Source organism: Macaca fascicularis, chromosome X (genome assembly GCF_037993035.2).
Source record: "Macaca fascicularis isolate 582-1 chromosome X, T2T-MFA8v1.1".
NCBI lineage: Eukaryota > Metazoa > Chordata > Mammalia > Primates > Cercopithecidae > Macaca > Macaca fascicularis.
The window spans coordinates 37485824-37507122 of record NC_088395.1 but is presented as its reverse complement, the minus strand read 5'-3'; the positions used below and the strand labels follow the sequence as shown (position 1 = coordinate 37507122).

General features: G+C 37.8%; 1 protein-coding gene across 1 annotated transcript; it reads left to right on the top strand.

Moving 5' to 3' along the window:
* Positions 1-16529: 16529 nt before the first annotated feature.
* Positions 16530-19967, top strand: LOC102141302 (putative protein FAM47D). Its single transcript, XM_045383467.3, has one exon. It carries the CDS (start codon positions 19026-19028, stop codon positions 19683-19685), a length of 660 nt encoding a protein of 219 aa, XP_045239402.2. The 5' UTR covers positions 16530-19025; the 3' UTR covers positions 19686-19967.
* Positions 19968-21299: the final 1332 nt, after the last annotated feature.

Sequence of the window (21299 nt, the reverse complement as noted above, 5' to 3'; positions counted from 1 at the left end):
GTACATTAAATTGGCAAGTGGGGATGTATGTGTTCCTTTAGGTAGAGTGAATTATTTAACTGGAAACGTTTAACAGCTTCCTACATGTGGTCATTTCTAAGGTTTTCACCAGCATTCAGAAGGATAGGAGGAAAAGAGTAATTTTAAATTCCTATGGTGGTATAGTTCAATGGCTATTAAATAACCCAACAATAGCCTAGTGTTGATAATGCATTAACACATCTGCTTTTTGTCTTATGGTACACTAATATTTTTCACTTGTACATTCACAGTTCTCCTTATTGTAAGAAGTTCCAATGTCAACAACATAAGGTAGAAGTAATTCTCATATACAATTTTTAGACATATGCATGAATGCAAATGGTGGTATTTAAAGAGCAGATATGTTCCAAATAATTCATATAGATTTTGAGTCTGGAATGGCCATGGTCACACTTAGCGAGCTGTTCTCAATATGACATGACTGCTCAACAGGACTTGACCCAGCATTCTCATGAGATACAGTAAGAGGCGATAACCAGAAAAACACAGGGTCTCAGTCCATAATCCAAAAGGTAGACAAACAAATTACCAAATGATTAAATGGAGCTAACTGCTTTAGGATGGCAAGGATTAACAGAATCATGGAGCTGGAGATCATCTCCAAGAGATCATCTGTTTATGCCTTTCCTTTAACAATAAGGAAACCAAGGTCCATGGAAATCATACAACAGGGAATCGCTGAAAGGTTGTTAAAAGGAGAGTCATGGGATCACATCTGTGCTTTAAAAAGATCAGTTTTCTTGAAAATTAGAGAACATATTTGAAAGGAGGATAATATGTCAAAGTGGTAAGTAGAATAATCAAGAAATGAGGAAATCTGAACTAGGGCAATAGCAGGAAGGGTGGCGAGACTTGAAAGAAGTCAAGAGATCTGAAGCGAGCAGGTTTACAGGGTTTTATGAGCAACTGGCTGTGGGAGTAAAGGAGGATAAAAGTCAAAGATTATGGCTGGTTTCTTCTCTGGACAATTGGGCCAACAAAAGTACTATCCACCATGCCAAAGAATACATTCAGTGGAATAGATATGAGGCATAAAGAAGAAGGAAAATAGCTAATTCAGTTTTAAAACCTGAGTGTGGCTTTACAGTCTCATGATGTAAAAAGAGAAACAATAAGGCAATAAAATGTTAACAATATGTCCTGAAGGTTAAAAATTCAGTACAACTAATTAAAGGAGGTTGATAGAGGTGAGCTTTGGAAATTGGTTAATATAGGGATAGTACGGATAAAGGCATGTAGCTAGACTTCAGAATGAGGAAGCTTGACCACCCAGCTTTAATGGCCTTCTACTATCAGCAACATCTTGAGTTTATTTGGAGAAACCACCATTCCCCATTCCTAGAACATGTGCTTTAAAAGAAGCTACACCATTCCATGTCCCCAAGCGGGAGCATATATCCCAGGTCTGCCCAAGGAGAAACAATCTTGAGCTTTCTTGGCTAAAACCATTGGGAAAGCTAAGATTGCTAATGTAGGATTAAACCTACAGCTACTGCTGGCCCTCTTATGACTGCAAGGAGAAAGCACACTGAGGATAAAACCACACACAGGAAAGCAGAACTGAGTAATAAAAAAAAGTATGACATGCTATAACAAGATGTCTTAGAATAAAAAAGAAAAAGAAAATAATAAACCAATAAAACAAAAATTATAATAAAAAAAGAAAAAAAAAGTATGACAAAAAGTGTGACCCATGACATTATTAAAATGCCTGCATCTGGCCTTACCTGAAAGACTCTTCAACTATGGAACCCAGTACATTCCTTATTTTACTTAAATGGGGCTCTGTCACTTGCAAAAGAAGGAGACCTGGAATAATTCAGGGTTTTTTTGTCCATTTGAAGTAGTTTGCTGTGATTCCATTAGAGAAGCTAGGTAGGCATGGATGGGAGCAAGAAAAAATATTTGCTGAAGTCACATTTGAGAGGATTGTTGACAACAGAGAATTCTATGAGCCTGTAAGCAATGAACGAGTGGAGGTATTGAAATGAGACTTGATGTCAAATTCCTGCTCCACCAAACCTCACTGTGTGACCTCGGGAAAGTTATTTAACCTTCCTAAGCCTTGGTTCTCTCATCTCTAAATTGCTAAAGACAATGGAATCTTTCTCAAAGCATGGTTAGGATAATGCCTATAAAGGGTTTAACTTGATGTCTAGCTCTGAATAAATGTTAGCATTTGTCCAAAATCATTATTATTCTGTGTGGAGTTGCTTTGAGAAGTGGATTATCACTGCCTGCTTGCCGCCTAACCTCTTGCATCTTCCTCTTTTTCTAAGTTGGTTCTCCATAGAAAAGATTCACAGGTTTTTGGTTTGTTTGTTTTGCTTATTCTTTCTCAATGATTCCTAAATAAAATATGTTCCGTTTACAAGCCTAGCAATTTTTTTTAGGGTGACAAATTCAACTTCTAAGGTGAAAAAAGAAATCATGTTGTATTTTTCAGCTTTTATGTGATCACTGGTAATAAAGATTCAAGTTGACAAATTCTGTTGCTGATGCATGAGACAGAATAAAGTTAATCTTTTCAAGGCTATCTTGTTCTGCGGCAGTAAAAGTAAACAGGAAAGCAAAAGCATGTGACAGAAAGCTATGTGGGTAAGCAGATCTGCAAAGAGAGGATAAGCAGACAACATCTGAGGGGGGACTCTTAGTTGTTTTCAATCTTTTAAGTTCCACAGAAGTTTCCCATAGTTTATCTTTACCAAGCTCTCACAACTTTGGGGGAAAAAACCTCTGCAAGGTGTCCTTGGATATTTAGTTATTTGAGCTGCTTCTGGAAAGACTGAACAAGAAATTTGGTTTATTTTTGGCTAGAAGGTATACAAACCAAGCTTAGTTTAAAAAGAAAATGAGTGAATTCAGTTTCTAATTATATTTTCTCTTTCAATTAAGATATTCCAGAAAATTATTAATAGTATATTTCTGTGTGTCATCCAAATGGGTGGCTTACTCATATTTACTTGAAATTCACAATTACAACCTCCATATAACTCAATCTCCAGGCCACCACTACTCAGTAAAATTGGTTTTTATTTAGATAGTGACATTCAGCACTCCCCCCACCTTTTTTGGTCAAGAAACTGCACAGTTAGATTTTGAGTTTTGCATGAGACATACAAAATTTGAATTCAAACATCAGAGTACTAGTGATGCAGAAGTGGTAAGTAGGTCAGTACATGTAAATGGTGATTGTAAAGGCATTCAAAAGATCGAGTCTTTTAAAAAAGGGAACCTGGAGATAAGTCAATGGAATAGAACATCGTAACAGTCTAATAGGCTCCTGCTTCCAGAAAAATGTCATGGAAGAGTAAATAAATTTATTTTCTCTCAATATTTATTTTTAAAACTGAGGTCTATTATCTCTTCTAATGGTTTTATTTCATTTCCCAAATGATTAGATATAATCCAAATGATTAAATATAAATAAAGTGAGACCATTTATTTAATACAAGCCGATTCTTGTTTCTGATACAGGCTAAGTACACAACCCAAAAAAGAGAGATGTGGAGTGTGAGGCTAGCTAACAGGTTACTATTCAGACATCTCCTCTGTTTTTCCCTATTAACCAAAACAGCATGAGGCCCATTATTTTCCTATGGGTGAAACAAAAAATAAAGAGGAGGATTTTCTTTCCTGGGAATTATATTTGTATATATTCTCATTATTATTTTAAAGTTCCTCTTTTATATAACATATTTGGGAGAAAAAATGTGCTGAATCTTAGATTTATATACTCCTAGATTTGTAAAGTTTTAAAGTATCATATTATCTACCACTCAAAGCATGGATCTCTTTGTATCCATTAGGATTAGATTTAGCTGCATCAAAAATAAAAATGCAAAAAAATTGTAAGCACGATAGAAGTTTATTTATCTCTCCTATTAAAAAAGCCCAAGGTACAGAGAGTGACATAATAAAATGGCAAAATGGGAAGCATTAGATCCTCTTTCCTCCCATGGAGACAGATTTGGCAATAAAACATGGACTAACTCCCTCTGTGAGAAATCCAAACACTAGTTAAGGGGCTTTTGCATGCCAGACAAGTACAAAGCCAGTCACATCCAGGCCTATATGAAAATTCATGGCACTCATGCTATAATCTCTCCCCCAATAGAGTGCCATATGCTTGGGAGAAAACGCCCAGCTTCTAGTTTCTAGCTTCTAGTTTCTGGAAAGGGAAATAAAAGACTGTGCTGTACTTCTAATGTTTTTACTTTCCAGGGGCTGGATGAGGAACTGACTTTTGCCCACCTGTCTGGGAGCACTAACAGGAGCAGGCACATTCTTGATACCTGGGGGGCCCTGATAACAAAAGAGAGCTGTGCATCGTGCTGCTGCTACCCAGGACTCATGGTACAGCAGACAGAGGTCAATAGAGGTTGGCAGTTTCTTCTTCAGGGAGAAATAGAACAGTAGTAGAGCATGTGTTCAACATCTGGTTTTTCGTGGGGCTGCCTGAGGTACCGGTTTCTGTCTAGCTTGATGTGGGGAGCTGATAGAACCCAGCATACTTTAGATACCTGGGGTTCCACTAAAAGTGAAAAAGGGCTAGGCTGTATGGTCATGTTTCTGCTTCAGATGACCCATGGTGAAACAAAAAGACACAGAAGGAGCAAGAGATTACAAGCTCCTCAAAACAAGAAACTGGCAAATCCCTCTAATTAGGAGTCTGCGCACATGTCTAGAGAAGACACATTCAAAGAAAAGACTTGAGAGGCCCCCAGAATCTCTAGCCAGGCTTATTAGTTAAGATCTTTCCATGTATAAAGCTAATCCTTAAAGACTGGGAGAGGTGGCTGATTTTTCAAATACCCAGATACCAACACAAAATCACAAAAAGTACAAGACACAAGGAAAAATGGCCCAATGGAAAAAAAAAAAAAAAAGAACAAAATAAATCTCCAGAAATTGACCTTAAAGAAACAGAGAGATATGAATTACCTAAAAGTGAATTCAAAATACCTGTCATGAAGATTTTTAATGAGCTCAGGAAAATGATGCATGAACACAATGACATTTCAAAGTAGAGAGAATTTAAAAAAAAAAAAAAAAAGAATGAAGCAGAAATTTCTGGAGCTAAAGAATGCAATAACTACAATGATAGAAAAAAGTCTCTAGAAGGGCTCAACAGCTGACTTGATCAGGCAGAAAAAAAGGATCAGTGCACTCAAAAATGGGTAATCTAAAATTATGCAATAAGAGGAACAAAAAGAAAAATGAATGAAAAAGAATGAACAATATCTAAGGGTCTTATGGGGCACTATCAAACAGACCACTGTATGCATTATGGAAGTTGCAGAGGGGAAAGAGAAAGAGAAAAAAAACCAATTTATTTAAAAATTAATTGCCCCAAACTTCCCAAATCTGGGGAAGAAAAAAGACATCTAGATTCTAGAAGCCAATGGATCCCAAAAAAGATGAATACAAAGAAATCCATGTAAGATACATTATAATTAAATTGTCAATGTCAAAGACAGAGAATTTTTAAAGCAAGAGAAAAGCGGTTTGTCCCACATAAGTGAACCTCAATAAGACTCAGAGGATTTCTCGGTAGAAACCTTGCTGACCAGAAGGAGTCGGATGATATACGTACAAAGTGCTGAATGGGGAAAAAAAAAAAACAAAAAACCTTGCCAACCAAAATACTATACTTAGCAAAACGTTTCTTCAAAAATGAAGGAGAGCTAAAGACATTCCAAAATAAACAAAAGCTGAGAGAGTTCATCCCCACTATACCTGCCTTACAAGAAATGCTAAATGGATTCATTAAAGTTGAAATAAAAAATGCCAAGCAGCAAAATGAAAGCATATAAAAGTATAAAGCTGTCTGGTACAGGTGAATATAGATAAATACAGAATATTATAATACTGTATTGGTGGTGCACAAATCACTTTTAATTGGAAGACAGAAGTAACAAAGTATAAAAATAACTATAACTATAAAATATATTAATGAATAAAAATATTTAAACAAAATAAGATTCAACTATATGCTTTCTACAAGAGACCTACTTTATATTTAAAGACCCACATAGGCTGAAAGTGAAAGGATGGAGAAAAGATATTTCATACAAAATATTATAAAAATGAAAACACAACATACCAAAACTTACGGGATGCAGCAAAAGCAATACTAAGAGATGCTAAAAGAAAAACTATAGCTGAATTAAATTTAAAAGAGTTTAATTGAGCAAAGAACTATTTGCAAATTGGGCAGTCTCCTAAGCCAGAGTAGGTTCAGAGACTCCAGCACAGCCAGGTGGTAGAAGAAGATTTATGGACAGAGAAAGGAAAGTGACATACAGAAAACCAAAGTGAGGTACAGAAACAATCAGATTGGTTACAGCTCATAGTTTGCCTTATTTGAACATGATTTGAACAGTTGGCCAGGTTTGACTGGCCAAAACTTGGTGATCAGCAGAAAAGTAGGCTACGGTCTGTACACAACTCCATTTAGGCTATACTTTATGATGTACAGAGAAACCTTTAGGCTGAACTTAAAATATATAAGGAGGCAGCTTTAGGATAAACTTGAGTTAATAGAGACAAGTTGATAATAATACATGCCTGCATTAAAAATGAAGAAATATCTCAAATAAGCAATATCACTCTACACCTAAAGGGATTAGAAAAAGAAGGACAAACTAAGCCCAAAGTTAGCATAAAGAAGGAAATAACAGACCAGGAATACATAAAATAGAGAATAAAAACAATAGAAAATATCAATTAAAAAAGATTTGGTGTTTTTAAAAGATCAAGAAAATTGACAAACCTTTAACTAGACTAAGTGAAAAAAGACACAAGATTCAAATAAATAAAATCAGAAAACGATGAGATGGTGCTACAACTGATGCCATGGCAAAAAAGGATTATAAGAGACTACTGTGAACAATTATATACCATATCTCACAGGTATTTGAGGATAAACCCATGGCTGGACTCAGCTTTAAAAGGTCTTATCTGAGATCCCTTGGGGAACAGAGCTCCATCAAAGCCAATCCAAAAGGCCTATGTAGAAAGAATTATTCTTGCTGCACTTTATGCAAATAATCAGGCCAAGCATAAGACTAAGGTCTATTTTAAAAACCACCAGTCCTATGATGATTTGCTTTTTTTTAAACAAGCATGATGACTGGAAAGAGAGAAATTATGTTCCAAAACTTATCATACATTTGTCATTAAATTCTAAACTCACTAGCTTTTAAGTTTTCACTTGCCTTTTAGACTAACCCTGCTTGTTCCTGTGAACCAACCAGCAATCTCTGGCTGCAGCTCAGAAAGAACAAGAGGGATGGATAATGTAAAAATCTGGATCAGTATTCTAATTCTGAGCAATTATCCTGCAAATCCTGCCGGGGGACTGGAGTCAATAGGATGTTCATCACTCAGAGATTTCCTTTTGGGAAAGTAAGAACAAGCCAGCTAACAAAAGACAAGCACCATGCACCCAAATCCTAACAAGCATAACTATAGCCACCAGGTGTTTGGGTGTGTCACAGGACATCCTTTTCTCTCTCCCTTGTTGGAGGAGGACTCAGTTCCACAGTTTCACCTTAGCATTCAGCTTATGATAAGGAGTCCGTGCAACACCCCCATGAGATACATTTTTATCCCAAACTAATTTCAAGTTTTGAGTCAAAGCCCTAGGAAAGAAAACTGGATCTAAGGGATCCAGAGGCAGATGACAACAGAGGTTAAAAGGCATAGTGCATGTGAGTGTGGCCAATTCCTGCTGATTAAGCCAAGCCCAAGCTTCCTGTCTCATGGATAAAGGCCACATTAGTATCCATGGCATAAATGAGGTCTAGGGAATTCAAGGCTACTGACAGCAGGGAAGATAGGGCATACTTGGGAAGGAGTGGATGATTCCCACCCATTCGACCCCCTGCTTCATGGGTGCAAGCCGCTTTTACACTCATGGCCACATCTGCCAAGGTTGACGGGTCTTGAGGATACAAGGACAGAAGAGGGAAAGAGGACGCTCTTCCCTCTCTCACTCAGGTACCACGGGTATCTGTTAGGCAGAGAAGAGAACCAGGGATGCCTGCTCCCCTCTTTCTATATGGGTAGCCATTCATCTTCAGTCTGTACGCCTTTCAAATGCATCCTGAACCCCTGGGACTCCTTTGAAAAAAAAATACCTTTTTTTTCTTCTCTCTTCTTCTGTCCTCTCTTCACTGATAGGTAATTGTGTCCCCGTACTATGGAACACTTCCCTCAGATGCATCCTCCAAACTGGAAAGAGTTAATTTCCTAAACTCTAAACTGATTGGCTTGGGATTGGGCTCAGGGGAGGGGGAATCGAGAAGCCCAACATACTGGCAAAAAGGTGAAGTTTTTTACCAGCCGGGCATTTGGCCTCCCTGTCCCCACGCAAACTGGTAAAAGGGCTTTATAAGTTTTGAGCTATCCTTCCCTTCCCCTTGTTTCGTTTTGATACATGCTCTCCTTTTTTTTTTTTTTTTTTTTTTTTTTTTTTTTTTTTTTTGAGGAGGAGGAGGAGGAGGAGGAGTCTCATACTGTTGCCCAGGCTGGAGTATGATGGTGCAATCTCAGCTCACTGCAACCTCCGCCTCCCGGGTTCACGTGATTTTCCTGACTCCCCCTCCTGAATAGCTGGGATTACAGGCACACCACCCGGATAATTTTTTTGTATTTTTAGTTGAGACGGGGTTTCACTATGTTGGCCAGACTGGTCTTGAACTCCTGACCTTGCGATCCACCCGCCTCAGCCTCCCAAAGTGCTGGATTACAGGCGTGAGCCACCGCGCCTGGCCGATACGTGTTTCCTAATAACCCAGTTTGTCTGTTCTTACCTTCAGGCCATGAAACTCCAAACTGTCGTACAACCAGAGCCTCTGAGGATGGCCTCTTCTGCTGGGAACCCTTAGATGGGCCTCTGAGGGCCATCTGACTGCCGTTTCCCCAAAACAGCGCCCCCTGTCAGCAGGAAGCAGTTAAGATCGGTCTTCGTCCTTATCCTTATTCTAACAGCAGTTAGATGTACTTCTTCAGAGGCCGGGAATGAGACAGCCAGGTGGGAGGGGGTCCCCCAGGAAAACACCAACCAGCCTGCGCACTGGGGTGGGGACACAGGAGTTCTCGCCCTTTGCAGCGGGGAGAAGTCTGGCCCCACCTCTTCCTGTGTAGAACCTGGGATTTAAACAGCATGAGGTGGGAAGTGCACGGGCAGGAACTCTGGACTTGAGGAAAGTCCCTCTTCCCCCTTTTTCCCTGTTCACCCAATAAGATTCTGCTTTGCTCACCCTTCAAACCGTCAGCAAGCCTGAATTTTCCTGACCGTGAGATGGACAAGGAGCTAGTCTTTAGCTGAACTAAGAACAAGTCCTGCAACACTGAGAGCAGCTACTGTTGGCGGGGCATATGATTGTGTTGTATGTGCAGGTATTGTAACATTGCTTAGCATTCCTGAGACCTTAAGTCACTGTCAAGGACTAAAAACTGCGATGATGACTGGAAGTATCTGTTCCACATCCAAAATAATCTATTTAGAATCGCTTCCCTAGTTCACCAGGTCTCTATCAAATATCGGTGCTTTTAGTTCCTTCCAAATCATCACTTTGACTTCTAATCCAATGTATTCCTGAATTATGCTGTAGAGAAAAATGCAGTTTCCTCCACGTAGGTCTCCCTCCTTAAGTTTTTCTTCCTCACATCAAACATCTCTAACATTTAGAAAAAGACAATAGTTTGTAAATGAATCCAGGTGCACAATTGTCCAAATCAGGAAAATAACTTCCTAAATCATTGAAAATAACTTTACTAAATCATTATTCATTGATAAATATGTTGACCAAATCAATGTGAGTATTTCAGTTGATCAGTTTGTCTACAGAGATTGTGGCTACAAAATGAAAAGTCATATTCGGCTTATCTATATGTTATAAATGTAAAAGGAGCAATGGAAATAGCAATCACAATATCCTATGCAAAACCAGAAGTCCACTTCATTTTTTCCCAGAGGCACTGGTTTTCGCACTGGTTTTTAGACTATGGGGCTGATGTTCCTAGCCATGTTATTAAGTATAATTGGTTAGATTACATTCTAAATTAAGCCAGTTCATTGGAGTAAACTCTGTATGGGACACTTGGCATCATAAAGCTGTTTCACAGCTGGATGATGTAGAATATCCTTCAGACTCTTTTCTTTGTAAGGAGTACTGTTAGGTCAAATGAACACACAGATAGTAATATAATATAATACTGGAACTATTTTTATAAAATCACAACTCAATTAACATTTTGTAAAAGTTTCAATAATATCTTAGAAAACTGTGGTGCGTTCACATGTGTATTGAATGCATACATTTGCCTATACATATTAGGCTTTGATCACTAATGTTAAATCTAGCTAAGCTTTGGACTTTTATGTGAATTGTGGTATGAATATATATGCGTGTGTACATACATGAATATATATGTGTATATAGATATATATATGTTATTCTTAAGAGCTGTGGTTTTAACATAAAATTAACAACCTGTATTTCTTTTTTTCTTTTTTTTTTTCTTTTTTTTTTGAGATGGAGTCTTGCTCTGTCACCCAGGCTGGAGTGCACTGGCGTGATCTCAGCTCACTGCAACCTCTGCCTCCTGGGTTCAAGCAATTCTCTGCCTCGGCCTCCCGAGTCCCTGGGATTACAGGCGCCCGCCACAATGCCTAGCTAAATTTTTTTTGTATTTTTAGTAGAGATGAGGTTTCACCATCTTGGCCAGGCTGGTCTTGAACTCCTGACCTCATGATCCACTCACCTCAGCCTCCCAAAGTGCTGGGATTACAGGCTTGAGGCACCACACCTGGCCAACAACCTGTATTTCAAAATTGAGGTTAAAATGGTAACAATCTGTCTGTAAATAATACTAATATTGCGTATTTTTGCCTGCTCTTCCAATGTTGGACATTAGCTGAGAACATGGCTTTTAACTGGTTATATGTGTATGCATACAGTACTCTGTGAATTGGAAATTCTGTAAAAGATGCAAATTTTGCATTAGAAGCCAAGGAATAAGATTAAATCAGCACTCGTGGATAACTGAGATTATTGATTATTCTACATTATTCATATCCATGATATGAAGTGATTTTGGAATTATTTTGCTTGCTACTAGAAAATAAGCTAAGAGTAATGACAATTTGTTAAATGCATCTATGAAATTCCATCAATAGGAAAGTGAGAGCAGTCTTTTTTAATTAAATCAGAGGATATGGCACAGTAACATTTACCTGTCCTCAAAGTTTTATAACTTTATCAACGCACAAAATTGCCAAGATTTTAGCCATTTGTGAAGTCCTCTAGCTATATACTAGAGAGTGTCATTTGTACCTGAACCACCTTATAAAATAGAGCTGCCTCTGCTCGATTATTTTCTAAATATTGCAATATATTTATATCTGTGAATTGGAACAATGGACCAGATGACAAATATGCATAAAAGGAAACAGGAATACTGTCATATTTTTCTGGAATTTATACCAGAAAATAGGACAAATCTAGAAATATGAAAAATATTAGCCTGACATTGTTCATTCTTACTTTTTGAGAACTTGTGTAAGTCATTTGTTCTCTTTTTGCCTCAAGTTCTTTATTAATATCAGTAGTGCTGGACTATATCCTGTCTGAGATACTGTGATCAAATTACTATGTATCCAGGGATTTCAGCCCTTGGCTGTGAATCATTATCAATGGGAGGAATTTTGATTCTGCAGGCTTGGGTTAGAACCTTGGCATATATACTTTTAAGATGGGCCACAAGTGATTCTGATACTCAGCCAAGGTACGGAATAATTCTTCTAGGCTTTGTGATTCAAAAAACAAAATGGAAACCTTTAAGTCTATATTATTTCTTATTCCTTAACTATATTCTATACCTTGCTGAGAAAAATTGTCAGTGGGTGTAGCAGTGGTAAAATTGCTGCAGTGCACATCATTATAAGACAAGATATGTACATTGTTACTGGTAGAAAACTGATAAAAACGAGTAGTGTACTAATCAAGATTCTACAGAAAGATAAGAAAATATGTGTGTGTGTATATATATATGCGTGTGTGTGTGTGTGTATATAGAGAAAGGGGGATATATAGGATAATAGGAAATAAGATTTATATATATAGAAATAATAGAATAGATACATATATGCTTGCCGATAGATAGATAGATAGATAGATAGATAGATAGATAGATAGATAGATAGATAGATAGATAAAGAAATTTTAAGGAATTGGTTTTTGCAACTGTGGGGGTTGGCAAATCCAAAGTCTGCAGAGCTGGTTGTGGGTTAGAAATTCAGGCAAAAGTTGATGTTGCGGTCTTGATTCTAATGGCTGGAAACTCAAACGGATTGCTGTGTTTCAGTCTGGAGGGAGAATTCCGTCTTTTGGGGGGAACTTTTGTCTTTTTCTTAAAGGCCTTCAACTGATTGGATGATGCTCACCCATCCTACGCAGGGTAAATCTGATTTATTCAAAGTCTACTGGTATAAAATATTAAATCACATCTAAAAAATCCCTCCACAGCAACATCTAGACTGTTTGACCGAATAGTTGGGCACCATAGCCTAGCCAAGTTGACACAGAAAATTAATCATCCCAGAAAGTAAACTTACCAAGAGCTAATAAAAGAAAAAGAATTCCAAAGTGGGTTGGATCAGAATGAAAATGATTGAGTATCTGAGAAAGGCTGGCAGGTGCCATATGTGGGTGGAAGAGGCAACAAGGTTGCAGATAACATGAGTCTGCTGGAGGGTGAAAATTGTGTCCTGAGTTAAGTCTGCAGTAAAGGTTGTAGGTAATTAAGAGCAGGCAGAGGCACACAAAGATGTCAGAACTGGGATTATTTCGACTCCATTAAACCAATGCACTTCATCACAATTGATTTTCATTGTTTATTTTAATTTTCTTGTATACTTATTCATTACATGCTACTCTGCTCAGAGCATTTTGACTTCCTTGAACATTTATTTATTAGCTTGTTGGTGTTGGTTTTGCTTGTCAGCTGCATTATTCATTTCTGGAGTAACACTTCATACTAAGGCGGTTGTTGCTTGTTGATTGAACAGGCCAGTTGTAATTTCTCTGTACTCTATAGTGATGTCAGTTTTCTTTAACCCAAGAAGGACTGTTTGCACAAGTAAGTTGCTTTCACTCTTAGTTTTTTATCACTGCCAGTCAGGTACTCACCAAACTTTGTATCTTCTTTACTCTTCTATCATGATGTCATTATCCTGTGGGCCTACTAGTTATGTACATGTGTCTAAGTGAATTATTTTGTCCACAGGCTCCACTATCTGATTTTTACCTTCCCATATAGCACTTGCTGAAATTTAATTTTCTCCAAATTTGGTGACTTTGGATAATACCATAACTACTGTGGTTTTTAAACTCTTTGAAAGTCTTTGGGGCCATTAAAAGGCACAGGGCTTTAGAAAAGTAATTCTCACCTATTGGTGTGTATAATTTAGAGACCGTGTAAAATGTAGATGACTGGCTCCACTTCGAAAAACTTATGTTTTACTATATATGGGGGCAGAGGGGCCATAAGTATGCATTTAAAAGAAGCTACAGCTTTCTCTCTTGTATGATTAATAGTAATTTGCTGATAATTTGTCATGATGCAATATATAGTCTAAAATGGAAACTTTTTATTTTAGAATAATTTTTGATTTATGAACCAGTTGCAAAGACTGTATAAGGCATTTTCATGCACATTTTGCCCAGCTTCCCCTAAAATTAATATCTTACATTGTACATGCATTTAAACTAAAAAATTAACATTGACATATTACTATTAACTAAACTTCAGACTTTATTCATATTTGTAAATTTTTTATACCCATGTCCTTTTTCAGTGTCAGGATACAACTCAGCCTACCACATTGAATTTCGTTTTCATGTCTCTTTAATCTAAAGTCTATGACTGGTTCTCAGCCTTTACTTGTTTCCCATGACCTTTATGGTTTTGAGGAGTACTTGAGAATTTTGCAAAATGTCCCTGGACTTGGGTTTGTTAGATGTTTTCTCCTCATTAGACTAGGATTCTGGAATTTAGAGAAGTATACTATAGAGATGAAGTGTCTTTCTCATCACATCCTATCAGAGGAGTGCATGATACCAATGTGACTTCTCACTGCTGACATTAACATTCATCACTTGGTTAAGGAGAGAACTGCCAGGCTTCTCCACTAAAATGTTACCATTTTTTCTTTTCCATATTCAATTTTTTAGAATCCAGCCCACACTCTGGGGAGGACATTTAAATTCCACCTCAGGAGGGAGGAGTATCTATGTACATTTTTTGAAATTCTTCATAAGACAGATTTGCACCTTTTTTTTTTTTTTTTTTTTTTGAGACGGAGTCTCGCTCTGTCGCCCAGGCTGGAGTGCAGTGGCCGGATCTCAGCTCACTGCAAGCTCCGCCTCCCGGGTTCCCGCCATTCTCCTGCCTCAGCCTCCCGAGTAGCTGGGACTACAGGCGCCCGCCACCGCGCCCGGCTAATTTTTTGTATTTTTAGTAGAGACGGGGTTTCACCGTGTTAGCCAGGATGGTCTCGATCTCCTGACCTTGTGATCCGCCCATCTCGGCCTCCCAAAGTGCTGGGATTACAGGCGTGAGCCACAGCGCCCGGCCACCTTTTTTTCATTTATTTATTTGTACAATTATTTATATTACTATGGACTCATGGATGTTTCATTTTATATTGTGTTATAATTTTTAAATTTTAATTCTCATGTTGCTTAAATTGTTTTAACTTTGGCCATTGAGTGCTCTTTCAGTTTGACTCCTGATGTGCTTTTATTCTTTTGTTTTCTGAGCACTTCCTATTTTCTGTCATTACATAATACTCCAGGCTCATCTTGTATTTTCACTGCCCCAGGCCTAGAATTACTCATTTCTCCAATGATATTTCTGTTTTGTTTTTGTTATTTTGGAGAATGGCATTTAGAAACCAAGATCTGGACACTGGATGTACTTTTGGCTACTTGGGTGTCATTTTTTTCTAGTTTCTCAGCAGACAGAGCTATAATGCATGTATATTAACCAATATGTACACACAACTATAATTATTTCTTTACCTATATATCTCCATACATGTGAAACTACTGTGTGTTATACATTTTTGTTTTGTGTTCTTTGCTGTCTCATTGTTACATTTTAATAATTATTTATATATTCTGGATATGAGTCTTTTGTATAACATTCTACTTTGAAAAGTGAAAAAAATGAAGTGGCTGTGAGGTACAAAAACTGTTTTAATGAACAGTCACATGAAAAATTTTGACCTTTAGGAGCTTCATTGTGTGTTTTTCTCTGGAATTACTTAAAATATAGAAGTTTTATTCAAACTCTCACCCATTTTAGATAAGTGAATACTCATATGAGCTTCCTAGTTAGAGTACTGTTATAGAGAATTGTTGAAGTATTGGCTCTTGAATTTAACATACAGTCCATGGAATTTTTCCAAGTAAGAAAGTTAAAAATAAATCCATATCAAAATGGTCTTACCAACTACGCATTGTAAAATCTACCAAATATGTTGAGAGTTTAACAGATTCTTATAATTGATAAATGAAAATATTTGTAACATGTAAATAGATCTGTATGATTTCTGCTTCTCCTTTATTTAGACACACTGAATGTAGGATATTTTTATTTTCAAATTGTAGTAATACTATATAAAATAACAATACTTTACTGGATTCTTATTCTGTGCCAGACACTACACAAAATCATGTTATATAGATTATCTTGATTTACACATAATCCATTTCTTTGATTTAATGAGAAACCTAAGAATATACATTGTGTCTATTTTACAGAGGAGAAGCCAAAGGCAAGAAAGGCATTGATCATGCCTCATTTACAAGGAGGAACTAGGGTATACTTGCTAGTAATGGTAGAAAACATTGTTCAGCTGCACCTACCAAGGGAAATAAAAAAACTTCTTTTTAAAAATGGATAAGAATGTACAGAAAAAATTATTATGTGCTGAGAAAATAATATGGTAAAGGAATAATGTAAGGTGAATTTGTCTATACATTTTTTTTTAAATCTCTTTCATAAGTATAGTTTTAAACACCATAAGAAAGATAAAAATTTAACTGATACGATTCAAAGGAAAATCAAGGATTGCAACTGGACTGGAGGGGTATAAACATATTCAATTTTGAAAGAAAGAAGAGAAACTGTCTTTATTCACAGATGACATTATCATATATAAAGAAAATTCAGTGAAATCTACAAAAATGCTCCTGAAAGTAGTAAGTGAGTTTACCAAGGTTGTATGATGCAAGATGGATATACAAAAATCAATATTTGTATATACTAACAACAAAAAATTGGGAATTGCAATTTAAATAACAATACTACATATTACAGTATCAAAAACAATATTTAGGAAAACTCTGGAGAGAAAAAAATGTGAAAGTCGTATACACTAAAAAAACACAAAATATTCCTGAGAAAATTAAAAATCACACAAACAAATGGAAAAATGTACCTTTTTCAGTGGTCAGAAGACTTCCTATTGTTAATATGTCTATTATCCTCAAATTGATCTATAGGTTCAACTAAATCCTAATCAAAATCCCAACAGGATTTTTTAGACATTGGCAAACTGATTTTAAAATTTTTATAGGAATTCAAAGGACCTAGAAGAACCAACTTTGTAAAAGAACGTTGTTAAAGGACTAATACAGCCTAATTTCTAGATTTATTATAAAGCTAAAGTAATCAACAGAGTGTGTAATTTGTGTGAGAGAAAAATCCGGAAAAGAGTGCCCAGAAATTGACCCATAAAAAATATAGACATCTTATATTCTACAAATTTCCAAAGGTGATTCAGTAGACAAAAGATAGTCTTTACAAAAATTGTTCTGAAATTTATCATATATACATAGGCAATAGACACGTTTATTCAAATAAAAACTTGATCTACATCATGTGCTGTTTACAAAAAATTAAACAGATTTAAATTTTAAAAAACTTTGTGAACTTTGGGTAGGCAAAGTTTTCACAGATACCATCAAAAGAAGCACAATCCATAAAAGAACAAATTGATAAGTTGAACTTCATCAAATTAAAAAACTTCTCTTTACCACTGTTAAGACAATGAAAGGGAAAAGCCAAGGATGAAGCGAAAAATTTGCAAATCATATATGTGATAATGAACTTACATCCAGAACACAGCAAGGATTCTCAAAACGAAATATGATATCCAGCAACATAATTTAAAAATGGAAAAGAAATTGCACAGAAACTTCACCCAAGTAGAGATAAAAATTGCAAATAAGCAAATATACAGATGTTCAATACCAGTAGTCATTATGAAATGCAAATAAACACCACAGTGAGATTCCACTAACACCTATTAGAATAGCCAAAATTAAAATGACTAACCATACCAAGTGTTGGATCATAGGTGAAAAAACCTGCAATGCTCCTACACTAGTAGAAGGAATATGAAATAGTGTAAATACTTTGTAAAAGTTTGGTCGTTTCTTAAAAACGTTAAAAATACACCTATTATATGATCCCGCCATTGGACTCCTAGCTAAAATGTATCCAAGAGAAATGAAAGTATATGTACGTGTAAAGACATGGACACAAATGTTCATAGAATATTTATCATAGTCCAAAACGGGAAACAATCGAAATGTCCATCCAAAGGCGAATTGAAAAAGAAACTGCGCTCTGTCCATCCCATGGACCACACCATGGAATGAGCAGGGGCTTGGGCACTCCGTTGCTGACCATTCCCTGGAGAATCCGAGCTGCACAGGTGGTGTCTGTGCTGCCCCGCTTCCAGGAAGAATCTGACCTGCACGTGGCTGGCGGTCTCCTAGCGACTAGGGCAGCATCGATCAGGAACCGCGGAAACTGGAGAGGTGGCACCCCAGCGAGGGCCACCATGGGGGGGCCAGAGGCCGCGGGACCGGCCCAGGTCCCCGGGCATGGACTCCAAGCCCTGGTACTGTGACAAACCGCCTTCCAAGTGTGTCACGAAGCGCAAGCACAGAGGCCTGAGGTTCCCGCCCATGGACACCCAGAACTGGTTTTTGTTTTGTTTTGTTTTATTGTTTTTTATACTTTAAATTCTAGGGTACATGTGCACAATGTGCAGGTTTGTTACATATGTATACATGTGCCATGTTGGTTTACTGTACCCGTTAACTCGTCATTTACATTAGGTATATCTCCTAATGCTATCCCTCCGCCCTCCCCCCACCCCACAACAGGCCCCAGTGTGTGATGTTCCCCACCCTGTGTCCAAGTGTTCTCATTGTTCAATTCCCACCTATGAGTGAGAATATGCGGTGTTTGGTTTTCTGTCCTTGCGATAGTTTGCTCAGAATGATGGTTTCTAGCTTCATCCATGTCCCTACAAAGGACATGAACTCATTCTTTTTTATGGCTGCATAGTATTCCATGATGTATATGTACCACATTTGCTTAATCCAGTCTGTCATTGATGGACATTTGGGTTGGTTCCAAGTCTTTGCTACTGTGAATAGTGCTGCAATAAACATACATGTGCATGTGTCTTTATAGCAGCATGATTTATAATCCTTTGGGTATGTGCCCAGTAATGGGATGGCTGGGTCAAATGGTATTTCTAGTTCTAGATCCTTGAGGAATTGCCACACTGTCTTCCACAATGGTTGAAGTAGTTTACAGTCCCACCAACAGTGTAAAAGCATTCCTATTTCTCCACATCCTCTCCAGCCCCTATTGTTTCCTGACTTATTAAGGATCGCCATTCGAACTGGTGTAAGATGGTGTCTCATTGTGGTTTTGATTTGCATTTCTCTGATGGCCAGTGATGATGAGCATTTTTTCATGTGTCTGTTGGCTGCATAAATGTCTTCTTTTGAGAAGGGTCTGTTCATATCTTTGCCCACTTTTTGATGGGGTTGTTTGACTTTTTCTTGTAAATTTAGAACTGGGTATTTGTGAAGGAGGGCATGGACGACTTCTGCTACAGCTGTCCGTCTCCTGAAGATATGCTCATTTGTCTCCGTGATGAGTTTTTACTCCCCAAAATCTCTCACAGAGGTCCCCAAGCTGACCCTAAAAGCAGGCAGAAAAAGCTGCTCAAGAAAGCGGCCATGTTTTCCAAGCTCTTGCCAGCCCAGCCAGCACGGAAGGCGTTCGTAGAGGAAGCCCAGCTGATGGCTAAGCATCCCTTGGCCATGTACCCCAATCTGGGAGATTTGCCTCCAGATCTCCTACTACAGGTGCTGAAACCGCTGGATCCTGAGATGAAGCTGGAGAAGGCATGGGCTTACTGTGAGGGCCGGGAGAAGAAAACCAAGGAACCCACCAAGTCTGGTAAATACCCTCGTAGAGAATTCTGCCTACGGCTTCCAGAGACTCAGGCATCCCATCTTTGCCCTGAGCATCCCAAGACTCGTCAGGTGTCCAGTCTCCGCCCGGAGCCTCCCAAGACTAGAGTGTCCCATCTCTCCCCGGAGCCTCCCAAAGCTCCAGCGTCCCATCAATTCTCGGAGTCTCCCAAGATTCGAGCGTCCCATCTAAAAGAACTGCTTCAGGAAGATACACCAAGCACAACGGAGTGTGTTTCTGACTCTCTTCAACATAGACACATCGAGAAAACTGTGTGACTTCAAGTGGGCTTGAGACATGGGAGTTGATGAAGAATCCATCAGGAGTCTGTTTGACTTTACCCCCAAGTGGAGAGCAACCTATGAAGACCAACAGATTAAGAAGATAAAAGAATGGGCCTCAGCACTGCAATACAGAATAGAGCTAGATGAAATGGATGAGGTCGAATCCTTCTCACAGGAAAAAGACTGGTACAGGAAACTCCAGACAGCACCGAATTCTTACACCGCACAGCGTGTGAAGATGAGGTATGGAGCATGGTACCTTAAACCTAAGTTGGGGAAAAAGGTAAGAAGTGATTAACCTTTGATTGACCCCAAGCTGTTATTTGAAAAGCCTGATGAACCCAATATTCTTGACGATCTTTAGGGACCAATTGCCTTTAAGGATTTCATTCTAAGCAAGGGTTACGAAATGCCTCACATCACTGAAAGACTGCCAGGAAGGGATGGGCTTAGGACTCTGTTAAGACTCCTATTCAACGTGCAATGCAAGTTTACAAGTACAAAGAAGACGTCACAGATGCATCGGAAGAAGATTAGATGGTTTTCAATTTACTACTTAATTGGGTATTTCTTGCTCTCATTTTAAACATCAATCAGAATTTATGACGACTGGCCCCGTGGATGTACAACTTTGGCAACACCTGTAAATTCAATACCTAATGTTTATAAATATTTCTTGATGACCTGCTTTGGCTTCATTATTTCATATATTTTATCAATTATGTGATTAATATTCACATATACTTTTTTCACATTTTTGAAGCATTGTGAATATTACATTATCATGTCAATTATTTGTAAAAATACATAAAACCAGAAATAAAAGAATTATTCTTAAAAAGAGAAATGGGGTTGGGCACATTGGCTCATGCCCGTAATCCCTCCCCGCTTTGAGAGGCCCAGGTGGATAGATTGCTTGAGCCCAGGGGTTCAAGAAGAGCCTGGGCAACATGGTTGAAACCTGGTCTCTACAAAAAATACAAAAATTAGCCAGGCATGGTGGTGCACACCTGTAGTCCCATCTACCCAGAGGGCTGAGGTGGGAGGACCGCTTCAGCTCAGGATGTTAAGACTGTAGTGAGTCATGATCATGCCACTGCACTCCAGTCTGGGCGACAGAGCGAGACCCTTTCTCAAAAAACAAACAAACAACAAAAACACCAAAATGTGCTGAGTAAAAGGAGAACTGTATAACTCTATTTACATTGAAATTTTAATATATAATTTTGACAAATATTTTGTTAACCAAAAATTGGAGTCTATAGCCAAATTAATGTTAACACTTTTTAAGAGTAATATTGTTATCTTCCCCTTTGGGATTACATCAAACCCCCAAAACCGGTTTGAAAACTATTTATCAAAATCATAGGTGAAACTTGAGTTATGCCATTTTATCATCTCTCTCAACTGAATGTATGTATTTCACCATGTTCATAAACCTTCACTACAAAAGACTATTACCAAATCATATAAACGGGTGCAGAATAGGAGGTAGCTTCAACTCCCTGGCAAACGTCATGTGCAAAATAGATCTGTATGAGAAAAGCTACCAAACAACATCAAATATCCTTACATATCTGTTCAAGTTCAAATAATTTTCATTCCATT